Source organism: Anser anser (assembly GCF_964211835.1).
Source record: "Anser anser genome assembly, chromosome: 3".
NCBI classification, from domain to species: Eukaryota; Metazoa; Chordata; class Aves; order Anseriformes; family Anatidae; genus Anser; species Anser anser.
The window spans coordinates 43,733,098-43,751,379 of NC_139722.1; the positions used below are offsets into that span (position 1 = coordinate 43,733,098).

Below are 18,282 nucleotides of genomic sequence, written 5' to 3' on the forward strand. Positions count from 1 at the left end.
CTCAACGGTATGTTGAAACAGAACCATATCTACTTTTGTTCCATCAGTTAACATAATCATCTCCAGTACAAAACTGGTCACAAAAATAAAAGGTAACTTTTATTGTCTGCAACAAGAGCAAATTTTGACATTGCTGACATTGACTGTCCCAATTTTAATGACTTTCTTAATTTTTACTTTTTAAAAAAATATATTCTTCCAAAAAAAGTGGTGCAAGATTGAACTACTGTTGATTTGACATTACAAATGACTTTACTGGAAACTGAAGACAATGCCTGTTACCTTGGAACATCCAGGAGAGAAGGGTGCAGGTAAATAGAACACAACATTTATTCATCAGTGTCCTGGTTCCAGTTAGGACAGAGTTAAGTAGCTCATAGTAGCTGGTAGGGTGCTATGTTTTGGATTAGGATGAGAAGAGCGCTGATAACATGCTGATGTTTTAATTGTTGCAGAGCAGTGTTTACACCAGGCCAAGGACTTTTCGGCTTCTCGCTCTGTCCTGCCAGTGGGCAGGCTAGGGGTGCAGCAGGAGCTGGGAGGGGACAGACCCAGGACAGCTGACCCAAACTGGCCAAAGGGGTATTCCATACCATCTGACGTCACGCTAAACAATATATAGGGGTGGCTGGCCGGGGTGGGGGGGCCGGCTGCTCGGGAATAGGCTGGGCATCGGTCAGCGGGTGGTGAGCAATTGCATTGTGCATCACTTGTTTTCTTACACATTATTATTGTTAATACTATTACCATTATCACTATTATTATTATTATTGTTATTATTATTTTCCTGTCTTAATAAACTGTCTTTATCTCAACTCACAGGCTTCACTTTCCCGTTTCTCTCCCCCATCCCAGAGAGGGAGGGGGGAGGGTGAGCGAACGGCTGTGTGGTGTTTAGCTGCCAGCCGGGTTAAACCACAACAGTCTTTTTGGCGCCCAACGTGGGGCCCGAAGGGTTGAGATATCGACAAATCTGACCAGAGTGTGTTAAACTAAAATTGGTATAAGTATTGGACCTGCTTAATAGTTGCTAGTCACGATGTTGATTGCCTTAATCTCCAGTCTGCTGTACCTGTATTCCAAATTGAGTTTTATGGTGCGTTACTTTCTGTATGTGCTCCCTGTTGCACTGTTTATCCTTTCCGGGCCCTGGTTTAAGATTGTTATGGTACTGTGCGGTGTAGCAATGGCTTATGAAATGATGAAATATCTGGTCATGACTTTAACCTGGTATTTGTACTCAGCACTGACATCGACTCTATACTTTGGAACCCATATCTCGGAAACTATTAGCAATTACACCTATTGCCTGTTTTCGTTAGGGAGCCAATCTGTGAAGGGGACAGGGGAAGACATGTTTCCCTACCTGTTCACTCTCCCTTTCTCCTTCACCACCACCCTCTTATCCCCCGAGTTAGTTACGGTGGTTCTCCGAGATGTTGAATATCCTTGGGATACTCAGACCAGCCTGCTCTTGTTGTTATGTCTCCTGAATGCGCTTCAGATTTTGTGGAGGGTTAAACAACTACTTAGGAATCTCATCCGGAGATCTGTCTTGAGGCGGGATAGTTGCGAGTGGCAGGGAGTGTGGGAGGATATGGGCAGGTTTCTAGAGCAGTGGTCACCTCCAGTGTTTTGGACATTCACCCCTGAACAACTGCAAAATCCTAAAAAGCTGGCAGAATGCTTGAAAAAAAGGTGTCATGACTCTGGCAGTTCCAAAGTGACACAAATCACTGTAGCGTGCTGGGGTCTGGCTTGTGCCTATCGAGCTGCAATTGATGCTATTAGCAACCTAGCTCCAGCTCCTGCAGCCGTTCCAGCTCCAGCTCCTGCAGCCGCTCCAGCTCCAGCTCCTGCAGCCGCTCCAGTTCCAGCTCCTGCAGCCGCTCCAGCTCCTGCAGCCGCTCCAGTTCCAGCTCCTGCAGCTACTCCAGCTCCAGCTCCTGCAGCCGCTCCAGCTCCTGCAGCCGCTCCAGCTCCAGCTCCTGCAGCCGTTCCGGCTCCTGCAGCCGCTCCAGCTCCTGCAGCCGCTCCAGTTCCAGCTCCTGCAGCTACTCCAGCTCCAGCCCCTGCAGCCGCTCCAGCTCCTGCAGCTGCCCCAGCTCCTGTGGCTGGGTCAGAGAAACGAGCTGTAGCAGTGCAAGTTGACCCCGCAGAGGGTATTCCAAGGCCTGTGGCAGACCCCGTGTCTGGGTCAGAGAAACGAGCTGTAGCAGTGCAAGTTGACCCCGCAGAGGGTATTCCAAGCCCTGTGGCAGACCCTGTGTCTGGGTCAGAGAAACGAGCTGTAGCAGTGCAAGTTGACCCCGCAGAGGGTATTCCAACCCCTGTGGCAGACCCTGTGGCTGGGTCAGAGAAACGAGCTGTAGCAGTGCAAGTTGCCCCTGTAGACAAGGTGAAAAAATGGTATAGAGGCTCAGGTCGTTTAAAACGCAGACAGTCTTCTGCTAAGTCTGGGCGTAGTGAAGACGAGGCTGGGCCATCAAAGGTGCAGGAGACTGAAGATGAGGATGAGGATGGCGAAAAATCAACAGTAACTACCCGGACTCCATACCAGCCATCAAAGGTGCAGGAGACTGAAGATGAGGATGAGGATGTCGGAAAATCAACAGTAACTACCCGGACTCTACACCGGCCATCAAAGGTGCAGGAGACTGAAGATGAGGATGAGGATGTCGAAAAATCAACAGTAATTACCCGGACTCTATACCAGCTAAAAGAGAATGCTTTAGAGAAACTTTCTGAAAAGATCCACCAACTTGAAGAAAGATTATCTTCCCCTTCACCTGAACGAACTAGTGTCCACCAGCTAAAAGAGAATACCTTGGAGAAACTTTCTGAAGAGATCCACCAACTTAAAGAGAGTTTATTTTCCTCCCCACCTGTACAAACCAGTGTCTCAGCTATTAGGGGTAAACGTTCATCTATGCAAGGAAGACAATATGGTGGGCACACACACCGCGCCACCCTGTGGTTTTACCTACGTGACCATGGAGAGGACATGAGAAAATGGGATGGAAAATCTACTGCGACCCTAGAGGCACGGGTACGTGAATTGCAAAGGAAAACAATTGGGAAAAAGGAGTTCTCTGAAAGGTTTGCTGCTCCAACTTCCAGCAGGCAGTCCTTTAAACACAGAAATGAAGATTCTGACCAGGACTAGAGGGGCCCTGCCTCCAGCCAGGGGGAGGAAAGGGACAATCGAGTTTATTGGACTGTGTGGATTCGATGGCCTGGCACGTCAGACGCACAGAAGTATAAGGCTTTGGTAGACACCGGTGCACAATGTACTCTAATGCCATCAAGCTATAAAGGGCCAGAGCCCATCTGTATTTATGGTGTGACGGGGGGATCCCAGCAGTTAACTGTATTGGAGGCTGAAGTGAGTCTAACCGGTAATGAGTGGCAAAAGCACCGTATTGTGACTGGCCCAGATGCTCCGTGCATCCTTGGCATAGACTATCTTAGAAGAGGATATTTCAAGGACCCAAAAGGGTTCCGCTGGGCTTTTGGCATAGCTGCTTTGGAGACAGAGGACATTAAACAGTTGTCTACCTTGCCTGGTCTCTCAGAGGACCCTTCTGTTGTGGGGTTGCTGAGGGTTGAAGAACAGCAAGTGCCGATCGCTACCACAACGGTGCACCGGCGGCAATATCGCACCAACCGAGACTCCCTGAGTCCCATCCATAAGCTAATTCGTCAACTGGAGAGCCAAGGAGTGATCAGCAAGACTCATTCACCTTTTAATAGTCCCATATGGCCAGTGCGAAAGTCTAATGGTGAGTGGAGACTAACAGTGGACTATCGTGGCCTGAACGAAGTCACGCCACCACTGAGTGCTGCAGTGCCGGACATGCTAGAACTCCAGTATGAACTGGAATCAAAGGCAGCCAAGTGGTATGCCACAATTGATATCGCTAATGCATTTTTCTCCATCCCTCTAGCAGCACAGTGCAGGCCACAGTTTGCTTTCACTTGGAGGGGAGTCCAATATACTTGGAATCGGCTGCCCCAGGGGTGGAAACACAGCCCTACCATTTGCCATGGACTGATCCAGTCTGCGCTGGAGCAGGGGGAAGCTCCTGAACACCTGCAGTACATCGATGACATCATTGTGTGGGGTGACACTGCAGAAGAAGTTTTCGAGAAAGGGAAGAAAATAGTCCAAATCCTTCTGAAGGCCGGTTTTGCCATAAAACAGAATAAAGTTAAAGGACCTGCACGAGAGATCCAGTTTTTAGGAATAAAATGGCAAGATGGACGCCGTCAAATCCCAATGGATGTGATCAACAAAATAACAGCTATGTCTCCACCAACCAGCAAAAAAGAAACACAAACTTTCCTAGGTGTCGTGGGGTTTTGGAGAATGCATATTCCAAATTACAGTCTGATTGTAAACCCGCTCTACCAAGTAACCCGTAAGAAGAATGCTTTTGAATGGGGCCCTGAGCAACGACAAGCCTTTGAACAAATTAAGCAGGAAATAGTTCATGCAGTAGCCCTCGGGCCAGTCCGAACAGGACCAGATGTAAAGAATGTGCTCTACACCGCAGCCGGAGAGAATGGTCCCACCTGGAGCCTCTGGCAGAAAGAACCTGGGGAAACTCGAGGTCGACCCCTGGGGTTTTGGAGTCGGGGATACAGAGGATCTGAAGCCCGCTATACTCCAACTGAAAAGGAGATATTGGCAGCATATGAAGGAGTTCGATCTGCTTCGGAAGTGGTCGGTACTGAAGCGCAGCTCCTCCTGGTACCCCGACTGCCGGTACTAGGCTGGATGTTCAAAGGAAGGGTCCCCTCTACGCATCATGCAACTGATGCTACATGGAGCAAGTGGGTTGCACTGATTACTCAGCGGGCTCGAATAGGAAACCCCAGTCGCCCAGGAATCTTGGAGGTGATTATGGACTGGCCAGAAGGCAAATACTTTGGGATATCACCAGAGGAGGAGGTGGTTCGTGCTGAAGAAGCCCCCCTGTACAACAAGCTACCGGAAAATGAGAAGAAATATGCCTTGTTCACTGACGGGTCCTGTCGTATTGTGGGAAAGCATCGGAGATGGAAAGCTGCTGTATGGAGTCCTACACGACGAGTTGCAGAAGCTGCTGAGGGAGAAGGTGAATCGAGTCAGTTTGCAGAAGTAAAAGCCATTCAGCTGGCTTTAGATATTGCTGAACGAGAAAAGTGGCCAGTTCTCTATCTCTATACTGATTCATGGATGGTAGCAAATGCCCTGTGGGGGTGGTTACAGCAATGGAAGCAGAACAACTGGCAGCGCAGGGGCAAGCCCATCTGGGCTGCGGCATTGTGGCAAGATATTGCTGCCCGGGTAGAGAACCTGGTTGTAAAGGTACGCCATGTAGATGCTCATGTGCCCAAGAATCGGGCTACTGAAGAACACCAAAACAACCAGCAGGTGGATCAGGCTGCTAAGATTGAAGTGGCTCAGGTGGACCTGGACTGGCAACATAAAGGTGAATTATTTATAGCCCGATGGGCCCATGACACCTCAGGCCATCAAGGTAGAGATGCAACCTACAGATGGGCTCGTGATCGAGGGGTGGACCTGACCATGGACACTATAGCACAGGTTATTCATGACTGTGAAACATGTGCTGCAATCAAGCAAGCCAAACGGTCAAAACCTCTTTGGTATGGAGGACGATGGCTGAAATATAAATATGGAGAGGCCTGGCAGATTGATTACATCACACTCCCTCAAACCCGCAACGGCAAGCGCCACGTACTTACAATGGTGGAAGCAACCACCGGATGGCTGGAAACATATCCTGTGCCCCATGCCACCGCCCGGAACACTATCCTGGGCCTTGAAAAGCAAGTCTTATGGCGACATGGCACCCCAGAGAGAATTGAGTCAGACAACGGGACTCATTTCCGAAACAACCTTATAGACACTTGGGCCAAAGAACATGGTATTGAGTGGGTGTATCACATCCCCTATCATGCACCAGCCTCTGGAAAAGTTGAACGATACAATGGACTGTTGAAGACTACACTGAAAGCAATGGGTGCTGGGACATTCAAAAATTGGGATACACATTTGGCAAAGGCCACCTGGTTAGTCAATACCAGGGGATCTGCCAACCGAGCTGGACCTGCCCAATCAAACCTGTTACGCACTGTAGAAGGGGATAAAGTTCCTGTAGTGCACGTAAGAAACATGCTGGGTAAAACAGTCTGGGCTACTCCTGCCTCAGGAAAAGGCAAACCCATTCGTGGAATTGCTTTTGCTCAGGGACCTGGATGCACTTGGTGGGTAATGCAAAAGAATGGGGAGGTCCGGTGTGTACCTCAAGGGGATTTGATACTGGGTGAGAATAGCCCATGAGTTGAATTGTAGTATGTTAATTATTATATAATAATGTATGTCATCACTACCATGATTGCTATATATCATAGATGAAAATGGTGATTAATTAGAATGTATTGGACAGAGTGTAACCTGAGCATGACATAAATGGTATGGAATAAGGGGTGGATATCTGTCCTGGTTCCAGTTAGGACAGAGTTAAGTAGCTCATAGTAGCTGGTAGGGTGCTATGTTTTGGATTAGGATGAGAAGAGCGCTGATAACATGCTGATGTTTTAATTGTTGCAGAGCAGTGTTTACACCAGGCCAAGGACTTTTCGGCTTCTTGCTCTGTCCTGCCAGCGAGCAGGCTGGGGGTGCAGCAGGAGCTGGGAGGGGACAGACCCAGGACAGCTGACCCAAACTGGCCAAAGGGGTATTCCATACCATCTGACGTCATGCTAAACAATATATAGGGGTGGCTGGCCGGGGTGGGGGGGCCGGCTGCTCGGGAATAGGCTGGGCATCGGTCAGCGGGTGGTGAGCAATTGCATTGTGCATCACTTGTTTTCTTACACATTATTATTGTTAATACTATTACCATTATCACTATTATTATTATTATTGTTATTATTATTTTCCTGTCTTAATAAACTGTCTTTATCTCAACTCACAGGCTTCACTTTCCCGTTTCTCTCCCCCATCCCAGAGAGGGAGGGGGGAGGGTGAGCGAACGGCTGTGTGGTGTTTAGCTGCCAGCCGGGTTAAACCACAACAATCAGTTAACAAGAGCACTCCCAGAACCTTCAAAATAACTTTTTAGATATTTAATAGTAATTACCCTTAGCTACCCGAACTAGCAAATTTGTCTGCTGAGCAATGCATCAATTAAAAACTGTTATCCTTGTTAAAAAAATTATAAGGCACACTTATACAAATTTACACTTTCAAATAAAACTGACTTTAAAAGATCTGAAGATTTGAATGCACATTGACATAACTCAGAAAATACAAATTGTAACACTTCTATATCCTTTGCATCATGTGGTCTTAGGTTAGTATCTCTGAAATCTCCTGTCCCATTAACTTACTATGAAGATTGCAGACCAATTTTTGGGGGTGGGTAGGTATACTCTTCCACTCAAATGATTCTCTGACCTGGATAATACACTCTGGTTCAATTTCCTCTGTGCAGCAGCAAGATATTCATTAGCTTTCGTATGGCAAAAAGGCTAATGAACTTTGTATGTATTTATGTGTAGACCTAGTGACTGCCTCCTGACCACCCAACAGTTTATAAATCAGGCTGCTGTTTGGTTCTAAGATATTCCTCCCAGATCACTAAGAAATGTTTCATGTCTTACAAGTCACCAAGTGCCATTACACTTTCAGAACTTTCCTTCCACTATCAATCTTAAAATTCACACATGCATGCACACATTCACAAATAACTTTAAGATGACAAAGTTTGAGTATTCATAAGTTCAAAAAAAATGTCAGAAGACTGTGAAATCTTAATTCACTCCCTTAATATGTGATAATACAGGCTTTACTTACAACATTGCCTACCATATTTACCTACAATCAACACCGATATTCTTTTAATCAACGTGTATACACACGCTTTAACAAAGAAAAATAGTTACCTCAGATAAAAGCAATCATCTTATATCTGAGAATTAATTTTTCTCCCAACGTGAAGAAAAAATACAGACTGTATCTCTACATCTCCATCTTCTCACAGCCCAAAATCTCTATGTATATCCTGACACTCACAAGAGCACCTCGTCCTCCCACGCACAGGCAGCTGTGACAACTGACTCTGTGACCCTAGATACAGTCCGAGATGCAACCATACGATGAGGTATATTGGAGTGCAATGTTTTTGGAAACATACTTGCTTTTCATGTGGCCATATGCGATATTTTTTATTATAGTCTAGGACCTCCATCCTCAGTGACTCCCTCACCGGCTTCCAAATCTTCCCAGTTTTACCTTGCTGCTCTATATGCTTTGTCCTTCCTTGACTCCCTACCCAGCATAACTATCAGTTACTGAGAAAACAACAGTGACATTCCCTTTCTCATTAGCTGTTTGTGAAATCTGAATAAATGATGTTTTGTTCTTCGCTGGTCCTTACTTTATGACGTGCAGAGTGGTCTTCCGTAGACGGAGCATCTGGGGGACTGTAATGGAGCTGCATAAAGCAGTCAACAAAGGATGCTGTCCAACTCCAAGTGCAGTTGGTGAAGAAGGGAGAAACCGTCCAAAATAATGCTGAATAATGCTCCCAAGCAATTGATTTAAATAGGCTCCCTGAGTTTGGGACTGACAACATATAAAGGATAGGCCCTGTGAAAGAAAGAGGAAGAAATTGAGTAAGTCTAACGGCTACTGAGCAAGTCCAACAACAGAAAGGTAAATACTCCTTACACACTGCATGTAAATTACTGCTGTACACATAACTACCGCATGACAAGTAAATATCAGCAACTTGCTACACCTATGATGGTCTATGGATAGTCTAAGTCAATGGTCTTTGTCTATGTCTATATCTATATCTATCTATAGATCTATATATAGATAGATATCTATAGATATCTATATAGATCTATATAGATCTATCTATCTGTATAGATATGTCTATATCTAATCTAAGTCTATGGATGGTCTAAGTCAAGTCACAGCTTACAAAGGAGAGAAAGTCTTTTACTGGACTAACTAATACACTTGGAAGATGATCTTTGGGGCATACAATCTTCCTTTCAAATCTGAAATAAAACCTTGGCATTTCAGACCTGAGAAAGGTTTTCTGTGCCCAAAAGCTCCTCATTTCTTTTTCAACTACGTGTGTGGTCTAATGAAGATAGAATAGCAGTCTGATGAGAAAAAAATTTGCTGATAGCATGAACAAGTTAGAGTAAATTAGGCACCATTTGTAAGGGATTTAAAGATTTTTTTAATCTGTTTACAATAAGGCTAAAACTGGTGTGACTTATCCAATATAAGCTATATTGATGCCAGAGAAAGATCTATAATGAAAGTATGTGCTGTCTAGGCAAGTTTCTATGTGAACACTACCCATAGTTATACAACATACACGTTTCACCTGTGGGAAGGGAATATCTCTCTTATTTGTAAAAGTTTATGTGAGATAAAGTTAAGAATTCACTTCCCATTCTTTTGGTTACTGAAAGGAAGAAGAATGAATCACTAAGGGAAAAAAAAAGCCCAATTGTCTCCTATCACAAGGGTCACAGTAAGGAGTACAAATAGAAGTCTCTTCAGAATTCAGTTTTCGCAATAGTTTTGTCCAACAGGAACAATGACATAAAAGAAGTTCAAGCACAGAGATCCCTAGACAGCAACTTCAACAGTACTTCAAGCTTCCATTAGCACTGCAGTCCGTATGTTTGCAATCCAGACTCCAATTTTGGTAGGATATCTGCCTGAATATTGACGGTTATTCATACATTAAGGTATAAAATTCAGAAATACTTGAAAGCTGCTTTTGTTCATCAGCTATTGACAAAGAGCATTTCCCGTTGCTTTTTGCAGAAGAGCTCCCTCCCCAAAAGATTTTGGTCTATAGCTGTCCACATGAACATAACAAAACAACTCTTTCAGCAAAAAAAAAGCAGGTTGAGACATAACTGAGAGTCTTTTTGGCACTTTCATGAAATGTGGAGTTCCAGATTTTGGTTCCATAGTATGCAAATACAAGAAACATTGGATCTTAAGAAATGAGATGCTTCAAGACCTGCCTCAAGATTTGCTGCAGGCAGCCCTGCTGAACACAGACACGTTTGTCAGGGGTTGAACTTCACATGCCTCTGGAACTCCCTGGGAATTTTGTTGTATCCCAATGATAAAAACCATATTCCCTGAACCAGAACTTTGATAAGCAGTTCAGATTGTCTCAGTGTTTTGCTTACATAGAGCAAAATTTTGTAGTAAAACGCAGCTGCTGCTATATCAGAATTCTTAAAAACACACTGCTTGGCAAGCAGAAGGCTCCAAAAGACTGCTGTAGGTCATTTACTTTGTAAGCTTGAGTGTTTGATGTTCTCAATTAGACATTGCAGCAAGCATACAGAAGAGCTGCCTGTCCTTTCTCCAGCACAAAAAGAAAAATATTCCGTAATCCCATAACCAGAGCTGGCACTCTTAAGTCTAGACTATTCCAACACCACAAAAAACATGTGAGAAGGTGTATTAATCTATCTGATAAAAGGGTCACAAAAGAACAACATAACACTCCTGTAACAGTTTCACTTGAAGATGGATCAACAAGTCTAGCCTGATCATTCATAAGAGCACTTTATTTTTAAGTTGAAGCAAACTGATTCTGAATTTTTAAGTGTGGGATGGGGACAGAAGTAATCTGAAAAAGTAGGAAAGAATTAAATTTATAAACGACACCCTGTCACGAGTATTACTGAGAGAGAAGTCTTGTTTGCTGGGGTGGGGAAGGACAGAAGTCATGAAAGATTTTTCTTCTTCAGTTATCTGATGAGGATAGAGACTGCCCTTGATACCCAATAAGGAGACCTGCTAACTTAAGTAGTGTTTAAAAGCATGGAAAACCTATTTGTTCTGTAGGTTCCTTTTTGGTGGGTCAGGCAGAGATGGTGCCTCTCAAAAAAACATAATTTTTAAAACCACACAGCAATACCAAAATCTCTTCTCAGTAAGGAGGATCCTCACCTTTTTTTCTTACTTCAGAATGGAATTTACAAGTTCAGCACTAAAGGCTTCCAAGATCCTAATTCTCTTTTCCAAACGGGAACAGTGAGGAAAAATCACCTTCCATTTTGCAGGTAGCCAGAATAACACCCACAAAACAAAACTAAACAAAAAGACTTCTATAAGCTAAACAAATCCGTGAATCAGTCTCTACACATGAAGGGAATGCCTACAGTATCAAAGCTCTTCAGGCAAGAATCAGACTTTTAGGCACCAACACTTCTTTCGTTCCCTGAAAATTTCCAGAGATGAACTTGGTTTTCTCTTTCAGACACGAAGGCCCACTGACTTTAGCTCAGTACTGTGTTCTTTATTTTGGGACCCTCCTTTTTCTTTCAAAGTGTGGAAAGCAGCAGATCCGTACAAGGTTGGACAACGTCATATTCCAAGTAGCCAAGGGATAAATTACCAACATTGCACGGTAGCTGCGAACCTCTGAGTACAACGGCAAAATACCCTAGGCAGCGCTGGCCAAGGATGTGATTACAAGGAAATCATATAGTACTTTCTTCTTTTACATCCTACCAGTAATTAACAGAGATGAAGGAAGCTGCGAACAGTAGCTTCCTTCTGACAGAGAAAAGAAACACATGCTACTGGACTGAGATCCTGGACCAGAGATCTGAAATCAATCACACCAGACTCCTAGGACAATCCCTACAAAGCAGATGGACATTAAAGAGTTGAGAGCACTGCCTTTTATTATTATTATTATTAACTGTGTTCTTTAGCCATCTACTGAGGTTAAAAAAAATATTAAAAAAAACACCAAAAAACAAAGACATTTTAAGAGGAGCAGAGCATGACAACATCTGCTCCTCTTTTTAACAGAAAGGCAACCGGTTCCTGTGCGTGTTCACTGCAGGAACCTTTTGTGGCCAGAGCTGCCTCTCTTCTGATTTATCCATATATCTGTAAATCACCTGTGGAGAGCGAAGAACCGATTAATATGGATTACTGGAACTATTCACTGCAGAAATGCCAAGCTACCTAATGATGACTTATAATATCAGTCCTGCTGTTGGAATAAATCTGCTGCTCACCAATTAATGTTGTACAATTCCTATTAAACACATACTATAATTCACAAAACGTATTAATAAGCTTGCTCAAATACTGGACCACAGATGTGTCTTGCAGCAGGGCTTTTAAGGTCTGATCTCTGACAAATGCTGAGCCTGCACAGGCCCATTAAAATTACTGGAAAATGTATGTGCCAAGCACTACTTAAAATGAAGATCTTTCACCACTCTCCTGTATTTAGATAGAAATAAACCATTTTCTGTATTTGGACAGGATAAACATTGATAAATCAAGCAGGGTATCTCATCTATCCTATTATTATATACATTATGCTTATTCTACGCACCGCACCGTAGTCTTCCAAGATGAATTTGAACTACTGTTTATTTGCTGAAGTTCTGTACACTGCTTCAGTTCTTTCCCGTATTACTGGTAAACATCTATCAAAATTCCTCCAAACCATTCTCCAAGAAATCCATCACAGAGCAATCTCAGCTGGTTGGTAATTTCTTGTAGAAGGTTTCAATGATCCACTATCACACAAATCAGCTACTTTTTATTTTTTTAAACAGACAAAATACAAAATGTTAGGTTTTACACGCATCATTATCACATAAACAGCCCCGTAAAATTATAAAAATGTTGCTCATTCCTCTTGTTCATGAAATCTTCCATTCAAACAACTACAAAAACAGCTTTGATATTATATCCCAACCTGGTCTAGTGGAAGGTGTCCCTGCCAATGGCAGGGGGGTTGGAACTAGATGATCTTTAAGGTCCCTTCCAACCCAAACCATTCTGTGGTTCTACGGAAATCTTTCCTAGGTCATCAAATATTATCAAAATAGATGATGCACAATGAAAGAAATAGTATCCATATGGTAAGTAACTCTTTGGGCAAGAAAAAAATACCAGTTTAAGAGTTGCAAAGCAATTTTAGAGCTAAGCTGTTTTGGTAATGCAGCATCAGTGAGCAAGTTTGAAGGAAACTTCCTGGTAAGTTCAAAGTATAGTGGAGAACAGACCAGTGGCACAATAACTACTAAAAGCACAGCCGTACAGCCAAAATTTATATATGCAGGAAACACAAACAAAACCAAATACAGTCAGTCTGAATTGAGGAGAGAGAAACACAGTGTCAAGTCTTAATTAGTGCATTTGACAATTTGTGCTTGTGTAAAATTACACAAAGACTGTAAATTTGAATAAAAACTGTAGGGTTTTATGGGAGGGAGTGACAGAGGGTGGGATACAGTCAGTTTTGATGAATAGAGATGGTAGTAATAAACCGTTACAACTATGCTGTGAGGAAATCATAGCATCAGAATATCCGAGTTGGAAGGGACCCACAAGGATCATCAAGTCCAACTCCTGGGTCCCAGGAGCTTAAGGTCCTAGGAAATAAGATGGAACTTAATATTTCATCCTAAAAGATACAAAATTGGCCTCTGCTATTACAGAGTGATAAGCAGATGTGATGGTCTTTCTTAGTGACAAGATCATCCTTGTTTTTAATCCCGCTGTCCAAGTTGTTTTGCCAGTTGCATTACCATTACGTAGGGTATGTGATGTTTTGGGGAATTTTATTTATTTGTATTCAGTTCCAAAATTCTAAAGCATTTCATAAAACCGTTGCCTCAATGAATGTCTGAAATTAACTACCTGCTACAAAGACTGATTTCAAATCCTTTTCAAAACCTACATAAAAGATCAAATAAATCACCGTAAGATTAGTTATTGAAAACTTTGGGAAGTATCGCTGTTTGCAAACTGATACATTTTCCGAGATCTGAATTGTGTTTTGTTTTTTTTTTTTTTTAATTAGTTTTCTCCCAACAAAGGAGGCAGAGCCCACACTGAAGGCGCTGAAGAGGGAGAATTCAGGAAAATTCCTGTTTCTTTATTTTCATGTAACTGGCCAAGGATTAAGTTGTAAGACAAGATATTAACAGCCACAGATGTATGGAACATCGTTTGTCTATTAGTAGGGAGAACTAGGGCTCCTGCACTAGAATATCGCTGTACCACCCCCCTGAATGGGCACCAGACATAGGGCAGCCTCCCAAGGAGAGGCTGATTACTTATTTCACCAGCAGCCTAAGTTAATCAAGATGGGGTTACGCCCAGAGGATGCAGTTTCTCTGTCTTTCCTCCTACTGTAGTTACATGCTTTCCCTTCCACATATACTATTTTATCACTTTTCTGATTTGCCTGACTTATTTATTTATTTATGCGGGGCTAGTTACCAGTTGTATCAGCTCACACATTTCAGCAAAATCATTAAGCAAATTAAATGGGAATGCACATGGGGTGAAAGGGAAGGAATTCATCCTCAAGCCAACTTGGCTTAAGCCAACTGTGAAACAATTACTTGAGAAGTCAGAGTCCCTAGTATCCATTTGATCTCAAAGGAGCTCAGAAGCAGCCCTAAGAGAATCAGTTTTGGAACTGATATTGAAATATTTTCCATTTTGAGTTGACTCTAAGTTGGCATTTTTCCACTTTCCCAAACAAAGGGGAAGGAAATATTTCTGAATTAATGAAGAGGTTTGTAGCATTTAAAATGCTGAAACCTTGTAAATACAAACAAATAATAACATGTAAAAGTTGTATATTGAAATAGGAAAAATAAGTCTTCCCCTCTTTGTCTTCTCTCCCCAAGTCTTTATCAAATTAAAAAATTGCTAGTTTTCTAGAAACAGCATTATCTAAAATAAACTACTGAGTCAATAAGATCATCTAGCTTAGCCTGAAAGCACATGGACTAAGCAGCAGATTGCTGAAGAGTCCCATAGTGAGGTCAGAAAGTCAGAGACTGGCAGAGAAAACAGGAAACAAAGGTCCACAACACTTGGACTTCAAAACCAACTTGAGTGGCTTCATCTTAAAACTACATCCGTATGTGCAGACTACAGAGAAAGAGTGCTCTCTGACTAAAATACTAAATTAGCAAGCAGACAGTCACACTCTGTAGTAATATCAGTGTCCAGATGGTCCTACATGTATATAGCTTCTGAAAATACCTACAGAGCAGCAAAGCAAGTCATATTCTGCACATCATTATATAATCATATTCATTTCCATATGACAGGCCATCAATCACAATGCAACTTTTGAAAGAAGGAATAAATCCAAGGGATGTTTACAATATCACCACTATATTATTTCACAATATGATCCGGTATGTAATCAGTTAAAACTACAATCAAAATGAAGATTAGGAGTGAAGTGAAAAAACAAGCAAAAAAGTTGCAAGGATTACAAGGTAAAATATACCAACTTATTTATTTTAAAAATACCACCTTTTCCTCACCCATAGGAATTAACCTCTTTCTACAGCATCACCAAGCCTTGCAGAGTTTCAAGAGTGATAGGTAAGCTGAAGGGAGAATGAGACGAGTAACAGGACACGAAGCTTTACACATGTAAGCATAAACAGTAGGAAAAGCATTTGATTCAGCAAAACACATCATCAAAGTATTAAGATAAAACAGTGCCATGATATGCAGAGGCTTGTCTTTTGTTACTAAGAGCAACTCAAACTACTCAGAATGGCTCATCTTTAATTATCTAGAGTTAGCAAAGTCAAGGATGATTTAAAACATTTGTTTGCTCTGTCATCTCAACAAGGGTCTTGCTACATATTATGATTATTTCATCCGCTGTTTCAGAAATCTCTTACATCAGAGACAGTGCAAACAGCAGGTTGGCTAAGAGCCTCTCTATATACAGCAAGCAGACTGGCAACTCTCGAAGGTAGCACAGCGTAACTGCATGCAATAAGAGGAAAGCCAATAGGGTGGCATTTTTCCTTCCACTTCCACAAGAAGAAAAATCTCTTGCTGCTTCTTTATATTCCGTCAATGCTTGTTCTGATTAGGGGAAAAAACAAAACAAAACAAAACAAAACAAAAAAGCACCTCCTCTGCTGTATGAATCTTTTCCTAAAGCTACGTTTGTCTGCTGATAATAGAGTTCAGATATTTACCTGAAGATAAAGATGTAGGCTTTCCTGGATGGCAGACAGCAAAGCCACAGGCAGCTCTTTGTCCTGCTGGAGCACAGAGTGGGGGAGCAGCAAGCAATCTATGATGCGGAACAGGAGTTGCTGTGCTTTGGAAGTGGCCAGTATTGGTGCCCAGTTCTTTACAAGACATCCTGTTGAAAAAGAACCAAGAAATCCCAAAGCAATTTACAATCACGAAAAAAAAAAAAAAAGAAAAAAAGAAAGCCTGAAGAGGAAATGTGTTGAGTAGATAATCCAAGAGTAACAACAGCAACTGTCTCATTCCCTTAGAGACAGCCCCAAGAAAATTTTAAGTCCATTTACAATTCAGCAAAGTAGAAGTACCAAATTGTTTCAATCTATTACAGGTTTCAATACAAGTGGAGCTGTTTTAGGAAAAGTACAGTAAAGCTGAAGAAAGGGCATTCTCTCACAGCCCTGCAGAAGAATTAACTAACCTTGGTACGTAACACTACTGCAATCAGCACACGTGCTCTTACAGCACATCGACCTTACCGTGTGCATTGATCGCATTGTACAAAGAGGCAGTGCCTTTGCCTTCCATTCATATTTCTAACAACGCTGTGGCCACCTCAGCAACTACTCACCAAATTCCATGCTAGGAAAACATTAAATAGCTTTCAAATTGTGTTTAATGTACTTAATTTGTCAGACTGAAAAAGATGAGGAGCAGCTAACTGCATTAAACCAGAAATGTCTCTCCAGATATTTGTGGGCTCTCAGTCCACAAAACAAGAGCCTCAGAGAACACCTTGTTTTCTACACGTTATCATATCACTTGCACAGCTATGAGACAGTTTTAAGAACTTGTTTTGAGTTTCAAAAAAAAAAAAAGGAAAAAAAATGTTGATGTGTAAATACCCAGACTTTGAGAAACTTCTTATTACAGGTGAGATGCAATTTTTCTTGAGAAAATAACTCGTGTTAATACTCAAAATACATATGTAAAAAAATAAAGTGTCTAATTAAGCAGATTCCTATGTAGTAGTTTGCACAAACATTCTTAAGTTTATATTTAATTAGAAGCAAAAAAAATTTGCTAGGTGTAAACTACAGGAATACCCCATGAAAATATGTTTAAGACTTCAAAAATAATGAGAGATCAAAAGCAGGCTGTTACAAGATATTATTAATCTATAAAAGTCATCCATTACCATCTCTAAAAGCAACGAAAAACAACATTAATCTTGCGGAGTGAAAGAAAACACAACAATCAATCATAGAGAAAGAGAATGATCACTAAACAATACTTCTAATAACGTTGTCTGAGCTTCCTCTTTTGAAAGAAACATGATCATTCTGACTAAAAGTACTCCTTCTATTATCACTGCTGTGATGTATGGGATAGTAGAAGACGCAATCTGACACGTACGGTGTCCGCAAACGGCAGGTTTTTCAGATTTGTTATGAATCTGGCTTTGTCCTTCTAATTTAACAAGCTCACAGAATGTGAAGAAGAGACTGAAATACAATTAAATACCTTAAAGTCTTTTTTAAACTTATTTTTTATCTAAAATAGAAAGGACAATTTCTTGCACACAACAGCATGGTTGAAGATGAATCATTTCCTACTGCAAAGAACAGAAAGGAAAATACCAATCTAAAATTACTTTACAAGGCTCCACCCCAACAACTGGATATCTAAAAAACATTTCATTTGACAGACGTCATGTACATCAAAATACGCAGCTCTTGCAATAGAAAAGTATTTTTAACAGAATTCAAATTTCATTGCATTTGATGCACGTTTTTGCATGGTGGTCATGCTTTTCACTGTACTCCTCACAATCATGATGTATATTGTGTGTGCATGCAAATCATTATCTCTGTCTTAAAGATATATAAGGCTTACTGCATTTTTAAAGATAAGTGAATCAGACTGTGGCATATTTACTCATAAAAAACAGCACTCATTCTCCCATCCTATCATTGTTTCTTCATTTTATTGAAAGAATGGTAGAATTTGAGTTTTAATAAAGCACAAGTTGTATATAAGAGGAGTAATTCTAAAAGGATTCATATTACATTGCTAATTTGATTAAGCAGACCTCTCTGTTATCATAACTCCAGTAAATATGATGGAGCATCATAAAACTGCTTCACTGACCTGTCATTGTTTCTGGTTTTGTTTAGGTAAAACAAGTGATTTTCAGTGGCAAAAGACATGAAAAT

The 18,282-nt window shown here is 41.7% G+C and overlaps 1 protein-coding gene across 1 annotated transcript in view; it reads right to left on the reverse strand.

The window, feature by feature from the left end:
* MMS22L (MMS22 like, DNA repair protein) overlaps positions 1-18,282 on the reverse strand; it is a 101,839-nt gene that overhangs the window by 5,249 nt on the left and 78,308 nt on the right. The window contains exons 20-21 of the mRNA XM_083828714.1: positions 16,072-16,241; positions 8,454-8,665 (exon numbers count right to left, since the gene is read on the reverse strand). Of these exons, the coding sequence (XP_083684840.1) occupies positions 8,454-8,665; positions 16,072-16,241 (382 nt within the window). The remainder of the gene's footprint in view (positions 1-8,453; positions 8,666-16,071; positions 16,242-18,282) is intronic.